This window comes from Achroia grisella, unplaced genomic scaffold (assembly GCF_030625045.1).
Source record: "Achroia grisella isolate CSIRO2021 unplaced genomic scaffold, CSIRO_AGI_Agris_v1 utg1573, whole genome shotgun sequence".
Lineage (NCBI taxonomy): Eukaryota > Metazoa > Arthropoda > Insecta > Lepidoptera > Pyralidae > Achroia > Achroia grisella.
The window spans coordinates 1670545-1690101 of NW_026712655.1; the positions used below are offsets into that span (position 1 = coordinate 1670545).

The window sequence follows — 19557 nt, forward strand, 5'->3', positions numbered from 1 at the left end:
TAAAATAGACTCTAAACTATAGGCTCATTAAGTTTAAATTACTCAACATTTATGCAAAGTAAACGTAATAGTTAGACAGCTAACAAATCAGAGAAAAAAATATCAGTATAGAGCAGTTTTTCAAACTGCCAAAACTTGACAATGTCACAGCCAACTGACAATGACAACTGACTTTTAAGATATCTGTATTATGACAGCTTAAGCAAAAGCCTTTTATAATTTTTTTCCCCCAGTGGCATTACACGCGTAAGTATATTTTCTTTAAATCTATTTTAATTATAATAATCCAATATGCTTTAAAGCTACAATTATGAATTTTTAAACATTTATACTGTGTGCTATTTATGAAAGTCAATATTTACGATATTTATTAAATTATTATTATTATAATATAACTTGCACCGGTTGGTTTCATTCCAGGTTTAGTCGTAACTCAAATAAACGCAACGATGTCGGGAGGATTAGATATATTGACCCTCAATGAGGAGGATGTCACTAAAATGCTGGCAGCAACCACTCATCTGGGTTCTGAAAATGTCAACTTCCAGGTAAGATAGAAGAAAACATACTAACTAACTAACCTATTCATTTATTAACTCAAGTATTTAATGATGAGATCAGAATCCGTTCCAAATAATCTGATTACATGACGATCTATTCTCCCAACTGATTTAGAATGTGGTTCATATTGTATATTTATTCAGTGTCAATGTGACTGAGATTTATTCCTATTTTAGATGGAGACATATGTGTACAAACGGCGTACAGACGGTACCCACGTAATCAATCTACGTCGTACATGGGAGAAACTTGTATTGGCTGCTCGTGCTGTAGTTGCCATTGAGAACCCAGCTGATGTATTCGTTATCTCGTCACGTCCGTTTGGTCAGCGTGCTGTCCTCAAGTTTGCAGCACATACCGGTGCAACACCTATTGCTGGACGATTCACTCCCGGTGCTTTCACTAACCAGGTAAAGACATTCTTTAACTCTGTTAAGCTTAGAAAGTTGATAATATTGTATACTTTGCTTATACAAGCTATATCAATTAGTGTGGCACACATTAATTCTTTTCAGATGGATATAACTTAAAAGATATTTGTACCTTCAGTCTTAAACAGCTAGGCACAATTCAAATGTACAAAATATCTTATAAATGAAGATTCAGCAGTAGATATTACTTGCGAAAAGTCTAAACCAATTCACACCCTATGTACTACTAATTAATAAACAATATCACACAATTTAAAAAGTTATATTATTTATCACATCTATGAATTTTATATTTTTATAAGAACACTCATAATAAAGGTCACACTGTGTCATAGTACTTGACCTATCATAAAGGTTCTGACTACCAAATACAACATAATTCTAATATTGATTATTTTATGATGATATAATTAACTAAGGAACCACTGATTGCATTAAATGCAAATTGATTAAAAATAATCTGATTAATAATTTAGCATAATGTTTTATTCCTATGTACTAGCAAGGAGAAACTCAACGTGTTATTTTATTTTCAGATTCAAGCAGCTTTCCGAGAACCCCGTCTCCTTATTGTGTTGGACCCTGCTCAGGACCACCAGCCCATCACTGAGGCATCCTATGTAAACATTCCAGTTATTGCCTTCTGCAACACTGATTCTCCACTGCGATTTGTGGATATTGCTATCCCATGCAATACTAAGGTAATTAATATTTCTTATTGAACTATACATATGCAAGTCTGGTGATATGCATAAAAAATAATATAAATAATCATAAAAATTAATGGTTTAAAATATATATTTAGTCAATATAAATATTTTTAGGTAATTGTTTACTACTTCAACTATTCCTGCAACAAATATTTAGTCACTATTTAATATTCATCTATTTGTCTGCTTCTATTATATGCTGTAGAATACAAGATCATTCTTAGATCCCTGATTCTACTTTTGCACTCGTTTGTTCTAATGTATTCATGCACATTAGAATAAATGAGTGCAAAAGAATCAGGAAGCTCCCCAAATAATCAGTATTCGGCATATGGCCAAATATACTATTCTTTGCAAGGCTACTATCACATACCCATGATTTATTTAAATACTTATATATACCTAGTTGTACATACTTTATTTATAGCTTTCTTACTATGTAGTATCATAAGTGAATTTTATATTTAGATATTTATTTTTATCTTTTACATTGCAGTCATCCCACTCTATTGGTCTGATGTGGTGGTTACTTGCACGCGAGGTGCTGAGGCTGCGTGGTGTCCTGCCGCGTGACCAACGTTGGGATGTTGTTGTTGATCTCTTCTTCTACAGAGACCCTGAAGAGAGTGAGAAGGAAGAACAACAGGCTAAGGAACAGGTATGTTTTTATTATCTCTGTAACTGTAATGTTTAATTTTTATTTTTACACATTAAAATTTTTAATATAGAACTGTATAAGAAATTTTGCTCATAGTAAAATTATAAAGGTTGAAATTAAATGAAGGCTTAAAGGGATTAAGGGAATATAAGAGTATACTTGAAAATTTACAGATAGAATTTTACATGCCTTTGTATAACAAAGTAATTTCTAAGAACAGTTTTCATAGATATTATAAGAAAGGGAATTGAAAGATTTTGGCTTCCATAGAATATTTTTAGATTGTAAGTTGAAAGGAAATTGTAATACCAATATTTTTTTATGTAACTATGACAAATACTTAACTAAAATTTTATTGTATTTTTGTAATTGCGTTTATCCAATTTTATTATTGGTACAAAAATCTTTACTTTTTTATAGGCTGTTGTGGCCCCTAAACCGGAAGTGCCTGCTCCTGTTCATGAGGATTGGAATGAGCCTGTTGAGGCAGTCACCTCATGGGCCGAAGATTCTGCACCACCAGCACCCGCACCTGCTTTCGGTGCCCCTCCAGCTCAGGAAGATTGGGCCGCTCAGGTAATGTTTTTATTAGAAATTAATAAAATTTGCTCCATTTTTCATATTGCAATAAATGGAGTAAAAGAAACATGAATGATCACTAATATTTAGGATAAACTTATAGATTAGCACAGATAGATCTATGTAAAAAATAGGTTGATAAATGCTTACGATGTGTATGGAAACAATTTATGGACATATTTAAAAATAAAGAGTCTAAAATAGATATAAACAAACTCTTCTATACATGCATCTTTTTACCTGTTCTTACTTATGGTTGTCAAACCGTTAAAAAAAACTACAGGTTCTTGAGAATAACATGGAACGAAGTATAATGGGTGTAAGATTAGGTACAATTTGAGGATAGAAAAGAATAAACAATGTATTGCTGCAGCTGCAAATGCTGAGGAGAATTTAGACACACGACCTAATACCGTATGCAGCAATAAAGTAATACCCAAATTTAAAACTGTTCCAGACCCACAATAAGGGGGTAAGATAAATGCAGGAAAGCAATAATGTATTGGTAAACAAAAGATTTAAAAAGGAGATGAGAAAGACGATGTAAAAGATAAATAGGTGATATGAAATCCGTGGCAGGTGGTACTTGGACGAGAAGTACTAATAATAGAGACGACATATATAAAAGATAAATTATGGAAAAAAACAGCAATTTTTAGTAACATAGTGTATTGGTTCCAGGTTTATGTATCATGTTTTTGTAAATGTGTGGTATTGTGATTGTTATATATATATATTTTTATTTTCAGGTACAAGATGAGTGGGGAACTACGGCGCCACCGCCACCTGCTGCAGCACCTTCGTGGGGAGGTTCCGCTCAAGACTGGACCGCGTCTTAAATGTTATTTGTATTGAATAATACAGTCTAAACTCTATAATGTTGTTTTTATTTACTAATCTATAAAATTAGAAAATGGACTGGAAATTGTAATATACTTTTTGTAGCTTTTGACTTGCTACATTACTGTGATAATTCGTTTAACATGCAAAAACAGAGAAATGATTTGGTTTCACAATAGTGTAGGTGTACCGAGTTCCTACGCAAATGAAATTGAACCGTATTATGTACATGTGAAACCATGTGGTTTCGGTGGTTTCGGGTGTAATTCTTATTGGATTGGTCTGTTGAAACTTGCCTTAGAAAGGAATATTTTTCTGTATCAGAGAGTTATTACAGCAGCAAAAGAAACGAAATAGTTTGAAGTAGAATATGGAACTCGATTACCTTTTTTGTGCGCACCACATATAACCTGGATTTTTAACATATATTATCTATGCTACAATTTTTTGAGCACTGCATGACATATTTGCCAGTAACTTGAAGGTTTTATCAACATATTCAAGCCCACTTCAATTAAAACGATACAATTTTTGTCTGAAACTGCTAACTTAGAAGTATTACAGGTTATTACATATTTAAATTTTAGTTCAATTCACGTAAATGTTGTGCAAACTCTCATAAAAGTAGTTGCTTTGTGGAAGGGACGAAATAAACTAATTGCTAGAAATATTTATCAAACATAGTATTTTTATTAAGAACATTACAATATCTTATGTTTAATACTGTATACATGTATTCTATATAGGCAGGTATAGGTTGGGTTCCCATGGTTTGAGAGCACGCGAAATACAAGGCGTTTCAATTGAACACTTTTGCTTGTTTGATAATACTGTTTAGCTGCTCCATTCCCGTAGTATTGTCCGTGAATTGCATTTATCCACGTGCCATTTTCTAAGATACCCTGAAACGGTAACATTTTTTTGATAGCATGTACAAAATAACGTACTTATTTGTGCTTTTTTTACACAAATTTGTCTTTTTGAAGAAATAATATATATATATAATAATATCAGTATTCAAATTACAAAGTTGTGAGTTGTTACAACTTTTCTATTAAATTATTTACCTACCAATCTCACCTACTTCCGTCACTGTCTCTGAAAGTAGGTACTAACGCCGATCTCTGTCTACTTTATTCTAAAAGAATGACGGAGAGATGGCAACGGTCTTCATTATCCATAAAGTGGGTCCTTCGACTTTAAATCGGTTATCCTTGGTGAGAATCAAGGAGGACTGCTAAACAGGTTTACTTTCTTCATTATTTAAGTAGGTACAAAGTAGATAACAAGATTATTATAAAAACACATTTTTTTCTATTTGGTGTAATACACTGAATTACACACCCAAGTGATCGCGAGTTCAAATCTGGCTGACTTGGTAATTTATATTTCTAACTGAAAAGTAATCCAAAAGGCGGCGTTAAAGATACTTATATATGTATCCAATGTACCTAAATAAACTGGCTTTAAAAAAACAAATTCTATCGAGTTTCTTCCCAGTTCTCCTCATTGGTATCTGTACCTACACTGAACTGGACGGTAAGGAAAACTAGTAATATAAAAAACTTGACGTTCATAATTGGCTAAAACGTCCTACATGAAAAATGATTTTTGATTTGATTACTGTGTGATTATTTTGATTTGATAAAAATTGTAATTCCTGATTAAACTATGTAGGTAGGTAGGTAATACTACGAATGTAGGTAGGTACTTACATATAGTACGAATTCTTTGGGTGCGCTTAGAGCGGTGTCTGGTTGTAAGTGTTCAATGCTTATACATTGGATGACTTGCTGCTCAGTCAATTCGATGACGATCTCACCATAAGAACCCCTTTCAAGAATACAAATAACCATTTAATTCTTATTGACGGATTCAGTAGTATAGCGATTTGGCACACCGCCTTATGGTCGAGAATTCGATTCTTGCATGATACAGACATTTGATTTCATGAGTGTGGTTGTTTATATTGATATGGGTGATTTCTATACACATATATAATATGCTTGAACTTGGCTTTGACACGCTCCCGCGTGTCTAGATTATGTATGTATAATTTTTAACCAAACCAAATTATTTAAGTATGTAAGCACAACGTTGCTTAGCATGCTTAGTTTAAACTCTTTAGACTAGGCATCATCTTAAAACCACATCATATCAATCTATTACCGTTTCACAACTGATAAAGCATCCTCTTTCAATATTAGCATACTGTAATCACGCTGACCAAGCGGCTTGGAATAGGGTTTTATTTCTATTATATTAGTCAATTCTTGTGACATTCGGGGTTGTCGAGAGTGGAGACAATGTACCACATTACAACTTATATAGAAATTCATACTAATATTATAAAAGAGAAAGTGTATCCGTATGTCCATACAGTAGTATGTACATATATTTATTATTTTTATGGATGAATATGGTATGCGTCTGCATGCGTTACCGGACATATTTATATAGATTGCGCTGGCGGGGCACCAGAGGAGAATGACAATATGATGATAAAGTCAGGTCAGGTCAATTCAATATGAACTAACTAGGATAGTTTTCAGAGGGCAACGTATGGAGGTCAACCTAACATGAGCCATATCTATCACCTATTATACTAACTTTTTTCTAATACATACTTACCTTTCCACGATTAAACGAGTTAATGAATTGCGTGTTAGAGAGACTCTGTTCTGTCTAAAAAAGTAGACAAAGATCTTAGCTAGTAGGTACCTATCTTATAAATATACATAGACAGTATCGTGGGTTCCTACTAGTGATAATTAAAAATAAGTATTAGAGCATTGATATCCTTACATGAAAGGCCAACAGTCGGCCGGCGTAGGTTTCCGTAAAGCCAGTACAATGTCGGGTGGCGGCGCGGCTCGCCACAGTGGTACAACCCCCCATAGTGCTAAGCGGCCACCCCATTCTACAGTATCCGTACCCTTTGTCACCGACGCATCTGCTATCCGGCTTTTGTACAGAGCTTCTCTGTTACCTGCAAATCAGATAAGGAAGCTAACAATATGTTTAACATGAATAAGATTTCTTATTGCTAGATAAGTAGTTTTCTTTCTATTGTTAGATAATAGTCTTTCTACATAATCTAACCCAAAAAAGGCCAAGAAAAAAGATTCCTCGTTATAGTTTCAAAAATGACTATTTTCTATACAAATTTTGATCCCCTATTTTTTACCCCCTTAAGGGTAACACATTTACAAACTTAGTCATAATAATTTATATTTAATGAACAGCCTAAAAATAAGTTTCAAGATTCTAGTTTTAAAAATGACGATATTTCCATATAACCCATTATCTCCTCTTTCTACCCTTTACGACCCTTTATTCCGATTAAAAAGTAGCCTATGTCTTTTCTAGACTATCTGTGTATCAAATTTCATTTAAATCGGTTCAGTAGTTTTGGCGTGAAAGCGAGACAGACAGACAGACAGAGTTACTTTCGCATTTATAATATTAGTAAGGATGTATAACATAGTATAGTATACGCCTTCGGTGGTCTAGCGGTTTACACCACACCGTTTTTCTTCTGATGATCGCGGGTTTGATTACGCGCACGGTACAAAAGTTTATATTTCATGAATATGATTGTTTGTATCGGCCTGGGTGTTTTTTATGTATATAGCAAAAAAGTATATCAGTTATCTAGTAGCCATAACAGACGCTTAACTTAACTTAGGTATAGATGGTGTTGTGTGAAGTCCAGATATATATAGCCTTACATTTAGGCTAAATCATAATGACATCCGAGGGCGATTAAAAAACTTTATTATTAAAAGGGACATTTTTCAACTCAAGTAACTGTCTAGGGGAGGGAGGGAGGTCTAAGGCAATCTTCTTCTCCTTTTCACGACTAAAAAGCTGAATGGATTTTAATAAAATTTGGAGTGAAGATAGTGTATACAAATAAATAAAATCGTAATTAATCTCAAATTTCCAACTTTTCACTAAACACATATGAAAGATTTGTCTGTTTGTTCTTGCTTATCTCTGAAGCGGTTGCACCGTTAATATTATAAGGAGTAACTTAAGCTACTTTCATTTTAGATTTTTTTTTATTTAAAGAAGTAACAAATTCCGGACGAATTTGCACGTTAGTTTGAAATAAATTTTAATTAAAGATTTTTATTGCTGGTAATATAATTATAGCGCATTAAACAGCACTGTATAACAGTACTGGAGTGAATGAACGAAAATCTAGAGAGTATATTGAATAACAATTTAAATCGTACCAGCTTGCGCAGCATATGGCACCATCGCCTTCCGAACTCGGAGTGTGCGGCTGAAAATGAACTGAAGTTAAGTAAAAAAAATAATACCGTGTACTTCATATTATTTAGTAGGCTTTCTACTAAATAAAATGAAGTAAGTATTATTTTTTAATGTAAATGGAATGGAAAACAAGCTGTCTAACATGATGATAAGAAATAACTGTCGCTATATACCTACATAAACAGAACTACAGACATGACAATGTCATGTCACACCCCTGATACCACTTATGCGTTGTAATTCCAGTAATTTAATATTAGTATCTAGTTATCTAACAGGAATTAATATGTTATTTGAGTAGGCAATGTATAGGTACATTAGCCAATCTATTAATAGAAAGCAATTTACAAATTATGTAAAAATAGCTCGTTCTCATTATCTCAGTTATAATTTATACATTATAACAATATGATTAAGCCTTCCTCTAGAATCACTCTATCTGTAAAAAAAACCGCTACAAAACACGTTGCGAAGTTTTAAAGATTTAAGCATACATAGGGACGGACAGATAGCGACAGCGAATTTGTTTTATACTATGTAATGACTAACAAATAATCGCGACTACGCGCTTGTTAATTCTGAAGATATAATCTTCGTTTAAATCCGTTCAGTCGTTAAGTCATGTATAAGGTATAAATATATTTTAGCTTTATAACAAGAAATATCTGAGTTAGTCTTGTTATTTATTTAAATAAATATCGTCTATAGGTCCCTAAGTGTCCTCTATTGCAGTTTCATTGTGATGTTAATGATTTCCTTAATATAGACACGAATATCTACTCGTACATACTTAGACTTAATAATACCTATATTTTTATTTATTGTTGGTAATGTCAGATAAGCTATTGACACGCTTCGCCGAAAAATTGAAGCCGGTTCGGCGCATGGTTGGATCAATTCAGTATTTAATTTTATTATTGAAGTCTTCTCAAACATTTAAATACCTTAATAGATATGTTTATATATAATTTTACATATTCTAGAAAATAACTGAGATATACATTGTTGTTTTATACATAATAATAATGATTATTAGTAATTTTTTAAAATATTTTCCGTTATATTAGGTAAATACGAATACTTACACCAGCAGAATTCAGCTGATGATGCTGATATCAGTTACTTACTTACGTATTTTTTTAAATATTAATGGATACTAAGTAGAACTATAAATGCCAACGACGAATATAAATATATTAATAATGATTAATAATTCGTATTTAATGAAGTGTTTTATTGATTAATATAAAGTAGGTTACAGAGGTAATATTTGTAAAAGTGAATATAAATTTATTAATATTTTAATATAAATAATTTAGTTAAAAGGAGGCTATTTATTTATATTCGACCTTCCTTCTTTACTAGGAATCTGTTGTTGTTTTTAAGAATTAAATTTTAATGAAAGACAGACTCTATAGTATCTAATTTGAACCATAATTTTAAGATGCCTTATTAATTACATAGTTATCCATATCAGGCAAAGCACATGTCAAAGTAATAATTATACAATAACAATGTTACAATGATATAAACTGAAGCTGGCACAGCGCATAGTGGGCATAATTAATTTTGCAAACTAACGTACCTACGGTTCAATTTGCAATGTAAGTTAGATTTTTTATAACTATGTAATCAATATAATAAATATGCTCTTGACTACAGAAATGCATGAAATAGAAGTTGCGTCATTACCTTATTTTTCAATTGCCAAGGTAGAGCATTTGGTCTTATTTCAATATACACAGTTGGTTTGTTTTTATTTCAATATACACAAATAGTGTTGCATTTATTTTCAGTCAAGTTTTGTGCAAACATAGATACTATGTATATGTATACTTTGTATTTATCTATATGGGTGTATATACCTGTTTGTAGTAGACATTTAGTTTAATTATTTAATTTATTCACTAGTAAGTTTATACAAGAAATTCTGGGGGCTGCCCCCGAATTTTTTTATAAACTTACGAATAGTATACGTGATAATTGTAGGTAAAGTCACGCGGATATCCATGGATTTATCCGTTCTTAGCAATAGCCTTTATCTATCAAACAGAACAGACTTATTTATCTGATCTGTGTACATCAGATAAATAAGTTGTTCTGTTTGAATCACGATAGATGAAAGAGATTTATAATTAAATTTAATAGCGGTTGTCGGTTTAAAGCAGATAAATTTAATTAGATATTATATATATAAATATATATATATAATCTATGCTCTATTATAGACGATTTATGGCGTAATGGTACGTGAACAGCTTTTTTCGTGGCTGTATAAACCGATACGAGAACGGCATGGCCTACCACAGGCCCGACAATGGAAACTATTATATTCAGATATTAGTACATCAACAAAACCAAACGTTGGTATTTTTTGTGATGTGTGAGTTTTATTCTAGAAACTGTTGCATGTTTACAAATACATATTTCGCGCGATCGCGTGCCAGTTAATTTTGACAAGTTTGCACATGCAATGTGGTGTAATGTTCTGAACAATATCACAAAAGGCACCATGTACTTTATTAACGACTATTATGTACCAATGCTTTATATATGAAACACCTTAAATTTTAGTGAGTATCAAGGAAAGTCTAGACTGATATTTATTGTATATACAATATATATAACCTGTATACCTGTATATGTATAACATGTAACCTTATATTATATATGTATACTGATAGATAACTTATATATTTGTTAGACTTTACGGTGTTATAAACGCCGATATAAAACCACCAACACAAATATCTCTGCTACGTTTGTCTCAAATAAAATGAGGTAACTGTTTATATGTCCTAATTGTACATACAAACAAGTAAAATGTTTTCATGTTAAGTGTTGTATTTACCACGGCATCGGCAAGAGGGTATATTTTTTAAAGTAATTCTATTTCTTCTTTGTGCTGTATTCTGACAGGAGCTATATATAACTATATGGCTATATCTATAACAAAAATTAATTTCAATTAAACTAAAATCGAAATCAAGGGAACCCTTGAAAGACTTTGTTACGTGTTGACTTAATCCGGCATTGGTCATTGACTACTCTACTGAAACAACTATCTCAAATATATTAAAATATTAAATAAGTAAGCCTTTTTTACCTTAGAGTTTTTTGGGCTCGAATTAGTTCCGCAGCCAAATATCTCATCTGCCTGCAACATTTCTCATTGACTAAAATGGAGTCCTCCGTCGCCACTGAATAAATTATAAGTTACGTTACTCGCGTCCTGCGCTGTAGCGCTTACCGCAGCTATTTTTTTATATTTGCCTTCTTAAAACGCCGTATCGTTATAATTTATAGCATGAACCACTTACATGGCATATTTATGACGATTCAAACTCTCCTTCTTTAATTATAGCAAGTAGTTATATTATTTTCACTACAATAATTCTTAAGAGTTCTTGACAGTTATATTTGTCAGTGAGAATATTTAGTTTTTAATTAACTTAAGAAAATAATATTCAGATCACGAATTTATTTCGTAATTAGATAGGATGCTTTTTATTGAATATATTTATTCAGTATGTAGATGTAAATCAGTATTACAAACTATATTTATTATTACAGTGAATAAAGAGACCTATGTGGAGAATCTACGACTATATTACTTAAGTGGTCCGTTTACCATCTGGCATGCTTAATTATAAATATTTTATAGATATTTACCTAGATACGTAAACTTGTCATTCGATATTAATTTGGGTAACCAATTGATTTGTGGAAACTTGTTATTCATACATAGAGATACTGAAATGGAAGAAATAATAATTTTATAGGTAAAGATACAAAGTAACAAAAACATTCGTAGAAAAATTACATGTAAAAATATGAGTCCCTACTTATACAGTACCTAAAATTCTGTTTTATTCCATTTAAAAATACATTCTGTACAAATTTAAGAGTCAATAAACTTGGACAATGTATTACAGTCCAAGTTTATACATTCATTGACAATTTGATTAGCATTTAGGTTTTCTGCATTTGGCCTTACAGAAAGACAGTTATTCACAGGGTTTAAGAGCTCTTGAACTATGTATTACAGGTACAATACACGTATTGTACCTGGACTACAACTACGTAGTGCAATTCGAGTACATGTGAGACTGTATTGATATAAGTCAATGGATGTAGATGATTTTAGGACTGCTACTACAAGGAACTAATATGAAAGACGTAGCTAATAATTATGTATAAACGTGCCATTTTTTATTAATGATTTAGTAATTATTGAGAAAATGATAATAGTTATTATGAACTCAAAACTATTTATTTAGTACTTATAAATATATAGTGAAATTCGTTATTTTGAACTGTTATGGAAACCGTTTTTATGCATGCCTTGCCTCAAACTATTGTATCACTAGTTCCATCCGTGAATTACGAGTATCATGTTCATCATATTGTGTTCAGTACAAATATTAAAATTGCCATGAGGTGATAAAAAGCAAACCAAGCATGTTTCTATTTTAGGTTTAAAAAAATAGTCATACAAACCTATTGTACAAAAACAGATAAACGCTAACAAAAGCGTTATAAGAGTTTTCCCGTTACTTTTGTGGTTAATCCTTTGTTTGCAGCGTGCTTTCTTTCTTTTGCAACCGCACTTCAAGTTTTTACTCTTATCTTCATAAAGATACTCCCATATGTTCTCCCGGAAAGGATACGAAGATCGCATTTCCCAGTATGGAGACGCAACTTTCCGTGGTTTCCTTTCTGTAACTTTCCCTGTTAATGCCAACATGAAGTTGCCAGAGAAATGTAGGTAATTATTTTGTGTTTTAGTAGGTATATTATTATTATTATAAATGCACTTCGGATTTAATTTAATAAAATAAAAATCAAGCATTAAAACTATATGGAGTAACGTTCAGTATATTTCTTTCAGTTCAGTAGAGTATTACATTATCTTAAGGCCTTTTAAGGCTTTAAGGTTTTACAAAAGGCCTAACGTTAGAATTCGTCAGATAAAAAAATGTATAAATTTACAATGATGCTGACGGTTAAAATAAAACTAATTATTAATGATAGGTAATGAACACAGGTTTATTTTTTTTATAAAATGAGGTAGACTAAAAAGTCCACTACGTGTGTCAGTATGAGCTCAACTATTACAGTCATTAAGATGATTGCTTTGTAAGCTGTGCAGTGTTGGTTGAAGATTCCATTGCTGTGAAATAACAGGATAAGAGGCATGACATCTTATTTACGCATTAACATCAGGTGAGCTTGTATTTGTCATTCATCAGGTGAGCTTGTTTGTACATTACATAAAAATCATTTACAAGTATAACCTTTTTTATCATTACAGTTATGGTTAAAGATATTAATTTTCAAGTATACTAAGTAATAGACATATTGAAATAGTATAAATTTGAAAGTTTGTATATTTCTTATGTAGGTAAACATGAATATGAATAACTAATGAATCCATTGGATTAAAATGTACTGCGACATTTAAAACAAACCACTGTAAGACAACAGTCTTATTTATAAGTCAGTCTTATTTATATTATATTCATCTAAAACTTAGTCTCTATAAATAAATAGGTTCTCCAAACCGAATAAATTAATTTTTCATCGTTTTAACAAAAATCAGAAAAAAGTCAGTTGTAAATTCGGTTGGGCAGGCAATCAAATTAATCCGTATTAAGGTTACAGCTTATTGACTGTCGTGGCGTCCTGGGAACCGTTTGATTTCCCGGAGTACGTAAAACCCTATATGTGTGGCCTTATTGCCTTAATACGCATATTTATTGTAATGTTTTTATAGCCAAAATTAGACATAAATACAATTCCGACAATATCTTATTAATATAGAAGTTTTCTTGTTTCTGGTAGGCTCTAGTAATAGTTTGGTATTTCAATTGATTTTATATTGACAAGGTAGATTTATTTGTATTTGTTTATGTAAATGGATACAAATAATCATCAAATTGTGTTTTTGGGATCAGGTAAATTCGGAGAGATCTGTACCTATTAAGATATTATTATATTTTATATATTTATAAGATTGATACATAAATTATCTGTATTCACATATCATCTGTACACATTATCAACACTAGAGATTATATCTAGCATCTGATGGAGCCGGAAAAGAGCTGTCGAATTTTCTCAACTGAACAAGAGAGATTCGTGTTTGGACTTGTTGCACTCGTTTGACAACTTTATTATCATAGCACTATAAGTGCCTATTAGTTGCAAGATTACATAATGATAGTATTATGTTGTTTGTCATAAAGTAATTATGATAGTTTTTATATATTACTAATAATGTGAGCGTGAGGTAGGGTGAGAGCATAGTTTTGTAATAATAATAATTACAAAATTTAAAATGGAAAAATGACAAATACTTTGTAGTTAAGAACTTCATTAATCACGTCACCTTTCATACAAATATCGCATTACAATCGGTCATTCTTTTAGTAGCCACAGATAGGCACACATATAAACAGACACGTGAAATGTAATACACCCACTTTCAGCGTCGGAGGTTATGAAAATGTTCGTCTATTTTGCATCCAATATAGTTTTCAAATAGGTAAGTAAGTTGAAAGTAATGTATTCAAGTTAGTTGTTGATTATTTTAGTTTGTGAATCTAATACAAACGAGAATGGGTCGCGACCTGAATGCCCGTGGTTCATTAAGTCATTAATTCGATGGTTACTACTGATATTTGTGTAAACTGCAAAATTATTCACGGTATGGCAGGTGGTAACACGCTCCAATTGCATCATGCAAACACTGTCGATGCAGATTCTGTATTTGGGTTATATTATACGAATAATAAAGAAAAAACGTTTATAACCTCGTCAGCATAGACAATTTAATGATTCGTTATAAATATTTACTGCCACGGCCAGAATTAAATATATTATGAAATGTTTTTATACTTATTGCGAAACACTTAAATTTATGACCATGGGCTTGGATTTTGTCTGAACGTTTATTATGTGTATTATGACTATATTATGAATTTAAAAAAAAATATAAAACATTAACATTATGCCTCAAATGTTAAGCTACTCATATGGCAATGTGTGGATAACAGAGTTAATTTTACTTAAATATTTCTTTTATAGCTGTGCCATAGTATATAGTGCCATATAGTACTAGCCATGCTTAGTATGATATTAGATGACGTTGTGTGAGTTATCTAGGTTTATGTATATTTCTATACTTACTATATAATACCGCCCGATTAATAACCTTAGCAACAAAAACCTAGGTTACAAACATCAAAGTTGCGTGTTTGATTCATATTTATATATAAGTAGAAGTTTTTAATCAATTTAATCTTGTATTATTCATAAATTAAATTGAATAAATTTCAGCTTGTTCATTCTAGAATGAGATTAAATTATTTTCATTCAACATATTTGAGAACAGACAAGTAAATTAATGATTCGTAATAAAACAAGAGAAGATTGTATCACATATCAATAATTAATAAATAATGTAATTGAAACTGAATTCCCAATGTTTGCTTGGGGCTTATATTGTTTGCTTTTATTCTGTTATTATGCTACAAAATATATAAATGTTATTGTATTATTTTATAGTAGTAATAACATACCTACTTTATCTCATATCGACATAAAATTTTGGAATAATGAAAGTCTTGCTCTACCAGAATCTGTACAATACAAATGTACAATTTTAAAATATATGTTCAACTATTAATTACAGTGTTCAACACCAAATATTGTTTTAATATTTCCACAATTGATTTTAATTTCCTCATAAACTTAATTTAGCGCAGCACAGTTTCCAAGAAGTGGTCGCATTTAAATTACAATATGTAATTATTAATTGAGAACGTTGAACTAAAACACCGTGTTTCGCATGATTGACTAAATAATTTATTTATTATTCTCTGTTAAAATATGGTACCTGTATAATTATTCGGCGAATTCAGTACAGTTGAGGCATATTCCTTAGGATCTTTCTTCAACTCGACATTCACGTATGGACCAATTTAGGAAACGATTCATTATTTTGGATAGGGCTGCGTCGTGATAATAAAGTAAAATCCCTTTTTGCCACTTATTTATATTAATATTTTTTTATTTATCTCTACCGTCTTTCGATTGGCTAGAAGAATTTTCGACTAGTTAAAAGAAGAGCTAACCACCTCAAAGTACATCTTCTTTATATAAAATTCTCGTGTCACAATGTTAGTTACCGTACTCCTCTGAAACGGCTTGACCGATTTTTATGAAATTTTATATGCATATTCAGTAGGTTTGAGAATCGGCTACTATCTATTTTCATACTCCCAAGGGATAAGGGTTGTCCATTATTTTTTTATTTTTTGGCAAAATATTTTATTTATATTTTTTTATTCTGTCATTAAAAATACAATCAACCCTAAATTTTCATCCTTCTATCACTAACCCCTATTTTTTATAGCGTTATCAATTTATATGGCAACACAACCTTTGCCGGGACAGCCAGTTTATTTATAATAATAGATATCATATATATAGAACGTCTATATTTCATGTGTATATTTTGTAAATGAGCTCCTAGATAACTAACAGTATACACGATAGTTTTCCAAGTAATCGTTTACAATGGGACAAGTTTTACTAGACAAGGGAATCTAAAAAAAATATAAGTGGATTCTAAAGATCTTTGAATTCTATGTATATGTATACTAAGCTTAGGAACTGCAAGTTTAAATTAATATCAATAGTATTAAGGTTATTTTACGACTGTTATTGGGAAATAAGTGAAGTTTATATTGTGATACTTGTAACTATATATTAAAAGATATCGATTTATATTAATAAAAAGGCAAAAAATGGCTTAATACCGCCAAACAACTTGTAACTATTCACGCCAGTGGTTCTTTAAAGTTTTTATGAATGAAGTTTTGCTAACTTCGGCAATTGACTCGTGATATTCGAATTTTCACAAACTAGAGACCTGCCCACTGGGTAATGGGGTGTAATGGAAATACACCAGGTGCCAGTTTATGAAACTTATGTTGTGACAAAGGCCAACTTTCATAATGCCATAATGTTATTAACTAAGTAAATAGATGGGAAAACGCAGAATTAAGGAAAAAAAAATAAAAAGACGTTTGTGTAATTTAGGGATTTGAAATAAATTATTTTTTAATTTGTGTTCAGTGGTTCTCGCTATGTTTTTTCTTATTAATGTGAGAGTAAATATTTAACAAGTTTAGATACTCGATCCTAGTGATCGTGAATATACTCGTCTATTTCATTTAAGATATTTGCTTAAACGTAAGGCATAGACTATTTTTTTTATGATTATTCTATTTAGTAAGAAGCAGATGATGCTTGTAATTTTTTTCTAGTATTATTACCCTAGCAATAGCTATTATTACTATTAATGTTTATCAATATAAAATTTAGCATGAAGTAATAAATTAGACTGAATATTTTATTTAAGTGGTTTATTTAAAAAATGACACATTAAAAGATATAAGACGCCGCAAGTATTCGAATCGTATTTACAATCGTATATAACCACTAGATAAAATGTTCTTATATGTTAATAACAAGTGTATTGCAAATAAAAAAAATGTGTACTTTTAGTGTGTTGTACAAGTATCTAGGTATACTGGCAGTCCTTCTCTCATGCATTGTAGGTACAATTTAAAGGTATTTATAATTAAAACATACAAGCATAATTATAACTACATACTGGATAAAGTCTAAACACTAACCTTTAAGGTTAGTGTTTAGACCGAAGGTAGATTGTAAAAAGTCGTCTCCGTAGATACCTTAGGTAGGTATGTCAGTTTTACTTATTTCAGCCGTCAAGTAGCTTGCTTTGTAAGCTGTGTTTCGGTTGTTTGGTGTAGATTAGGTAGTGAAATTACAGAATAAGAGAGATGACATCTTAGGCCTCTAGAATTGCAATGCGGGTGTCACATAATAACGTAATGCTTATATGTGATATTGCTGATCATGTATAGATATAGGACGAGTAAGCACTTAGCATAAAGGTGGACTATCAGGCCGTCGTTATTTGCCATTACATTTGAAAAAAGTAGTAAGAATATATGGCTTTTTCGTCCTTTACGATCACGATAATTTTGCTCGCTAATTATTCTCTCTTACTATCCCGTTTATGTACCCATATTTCCTCAAGCTATGCACTAGTATTTTTAATGTAATTAGTAGATAGGTAGATAAGTTAGGCTAGTAATAAGTTTAGGGATGTGGACGTTCAATTAATTTTAAACTTCTACCTGCAATGATATCCCTAAAACTAGAAATAATTAAAAGCAGAAAGTATTCGTTGGTACCTATTAATTTTACGAAAAAACCTTTATAACCTTTTCTTACTCACCTGATGAGCACCATGGTGGAATTTTCTTGTTTTGAGATATATCACTGCTACTGAAACTCTCAGACGCTTTTCTATATGCACTTCTTGTTAACATTACCATTGAGATGAAACTTTATAGTATATTTACGTCATAAAATAAACAATAACAATAAATTATATTGTAATATGTATTAATAAACCAACCAACTAGATTATAAACGTAATTAAATGTGTACAATATCAACAAATGTAGTGTTTTTTTCAACCACAGACTAATTCATTTCCCGCTCATTTTATTTCTTATACATACTTGCGCTCTAAGTATTAGCACAGATAAGATAATATTACATAACATCATTAACGATTATTTTTAATTAGAAACGAACAATTATATTATGGATACGTAAAAATCAATAGCATTAATATATAGAAGGGTAATTGAAATACATATTATTACAAGTTGTGAAAATATATTTTTTTTTGTTTTTTTCCTTTGGGTATGGCAAAGGGAACTGTGCTTAAACAGCTATGTCTGTTTTGGTTTGTGGTTTTCATATTCTTAATTTTCATAGTTCATTTTATATTTATATAAATATGATATCACTAAGACTGATATATATAATAGTGTCAAGTCCAATAATACAGATCATCGTTGTATATATGCACCAAAATGAAAGATCAAATATATTACTGATCTGTGGTTTTGATTCCAAATTTGAATACAAAAATTATGTGTCTTTCTCAATAAAAAAAATATTGTAAGTGGTATGTTTGCAACATTTTCGAACTGTATTGTACTATAATAACCTGCAATTGACCGATTTGTTTAAAAGTATCTGTTATAAAGTACTAATACTACTTAGCCCCGGATGAATGTTACTTTTCAGTGCTTTTCAATTTCTCCTTTTTGTGATCGATGTACTACGTTAGTTTAAATGGCTTTTCAATAAAAATATGTCAGTTTAATTTATTTATAACAAATTATTAGTAACTATATAAATTATGTAGCCTACACGGACTAAATTACAAGAGATGGAGAATACCGAAAACTATAATTTTAGGATCCAATAGTTACAATTACGAAAATAAATTTCGTAATTGTAACTATTGAATATCTTTCCTGTTGTGTTTTACCTACTGTATAATTTCTCACTGCTAATTGGCCCATCGTTGTAGGTACAT

The 19557-nt window shown here is 31.0% G+C and overlaps 2 protein-coding genes across 2 annotated transcripts; one reads left to right on the forward strand and one right to left on the reverse strand.

Moving 5' to 3' along the window:
* The first annotated feature begins 156 nt into the window (after positions 1-156).
* Positions 157-3817, forward strand: LOC131841082 (small ribosomal subunit protein uS2). The gene is made up of 7 exons (XM_059189319.1): positions 157-246; positions 421-548; positions 738-971; positions 1529-1693; positions 2199-2360; positions 2781-2936; positions 3689-3817. Exons 2-7 carry the CDS (start codon positions 450-452, stop codon positions 3776-3778), a joined length of 906 nt encoding a protein of 301 aa, XP_059045302.1. The 5' UTR covers positions 157-246; positions 421-449; the 3' UTR covers positions 3779-3817.
* A 232-nt stretch (positions 3818-4049) lies between these two features.
* LOC131841166 (uncharacterized) lies at positions 4050-18578 on the reverse strand. The gene is made up of 8 exons (XM_059189424.1): positions 18397-18578; positions 12561-12791; positions 11733-11813; positions 11167-11260; positions 8021-8070; positions 6585-6768; positions 5495-5612; positions 4050-4681 (listed from the first exon to the last, which is right to left on the reverse strand). Exons 1-8 carry the CDS (start codon positions 18494-18496, stop codon positions 4481-4483), a joined length of 1059 nt encoding a protein of 352 aa, XP_059045407.1. The 5' UTR covers positions 18497-18578; the 3' UTR covers positions 4050-4480.
* Between the last annotated feature and the right edge of the window lie 979 nt (positions 18579-19557).

Bases quoted from the DNA above. Each gene is read 5' to 3' on its own strand.
- LOC131841082 (XM_059189319.1), top strand. From the start codon at position 450: ATGTCGGGAGGATTAGATATATTGACCCTCAATGAGGAGGATGTCACT. The intron at 1,694-2,198 runs GTAATTAATATT...TTTACATTGCAG, and splicing joins CTATCCCATGCAATACTAAG to TCATCCCACTCTATTGGTCT. The intron at 2,361-2,780 runs GTATGTTTTTAT...ACTTTTTTATAG, and splicing joins AACAACAGGCTAAGGAACAG to GCTGTTGTGGCCCCTAAACC.
- LOC131841166 (XM_059189424.1), bottom strand. From the start codon at position 18,496: ATGGTAATGTTAACAAGAAGTGCATATAGAAAAGCGTCTGAGAGTTTC. The intron at 6,769-8,020 runs GTACGATTTAAA...TCTGATTTGCAG, and splicing joins GCCATATGCTGCGCAAGCTG to GTAACAGAGAAGCTCTGTAC. The intron at 4,682-5,494 runs GTAAGTACCTAC...TTACCGTTTCAG, and splicing joins CCAAAGAATTCGTACTATAT to GGTATCTTAGAAAATGGCAC.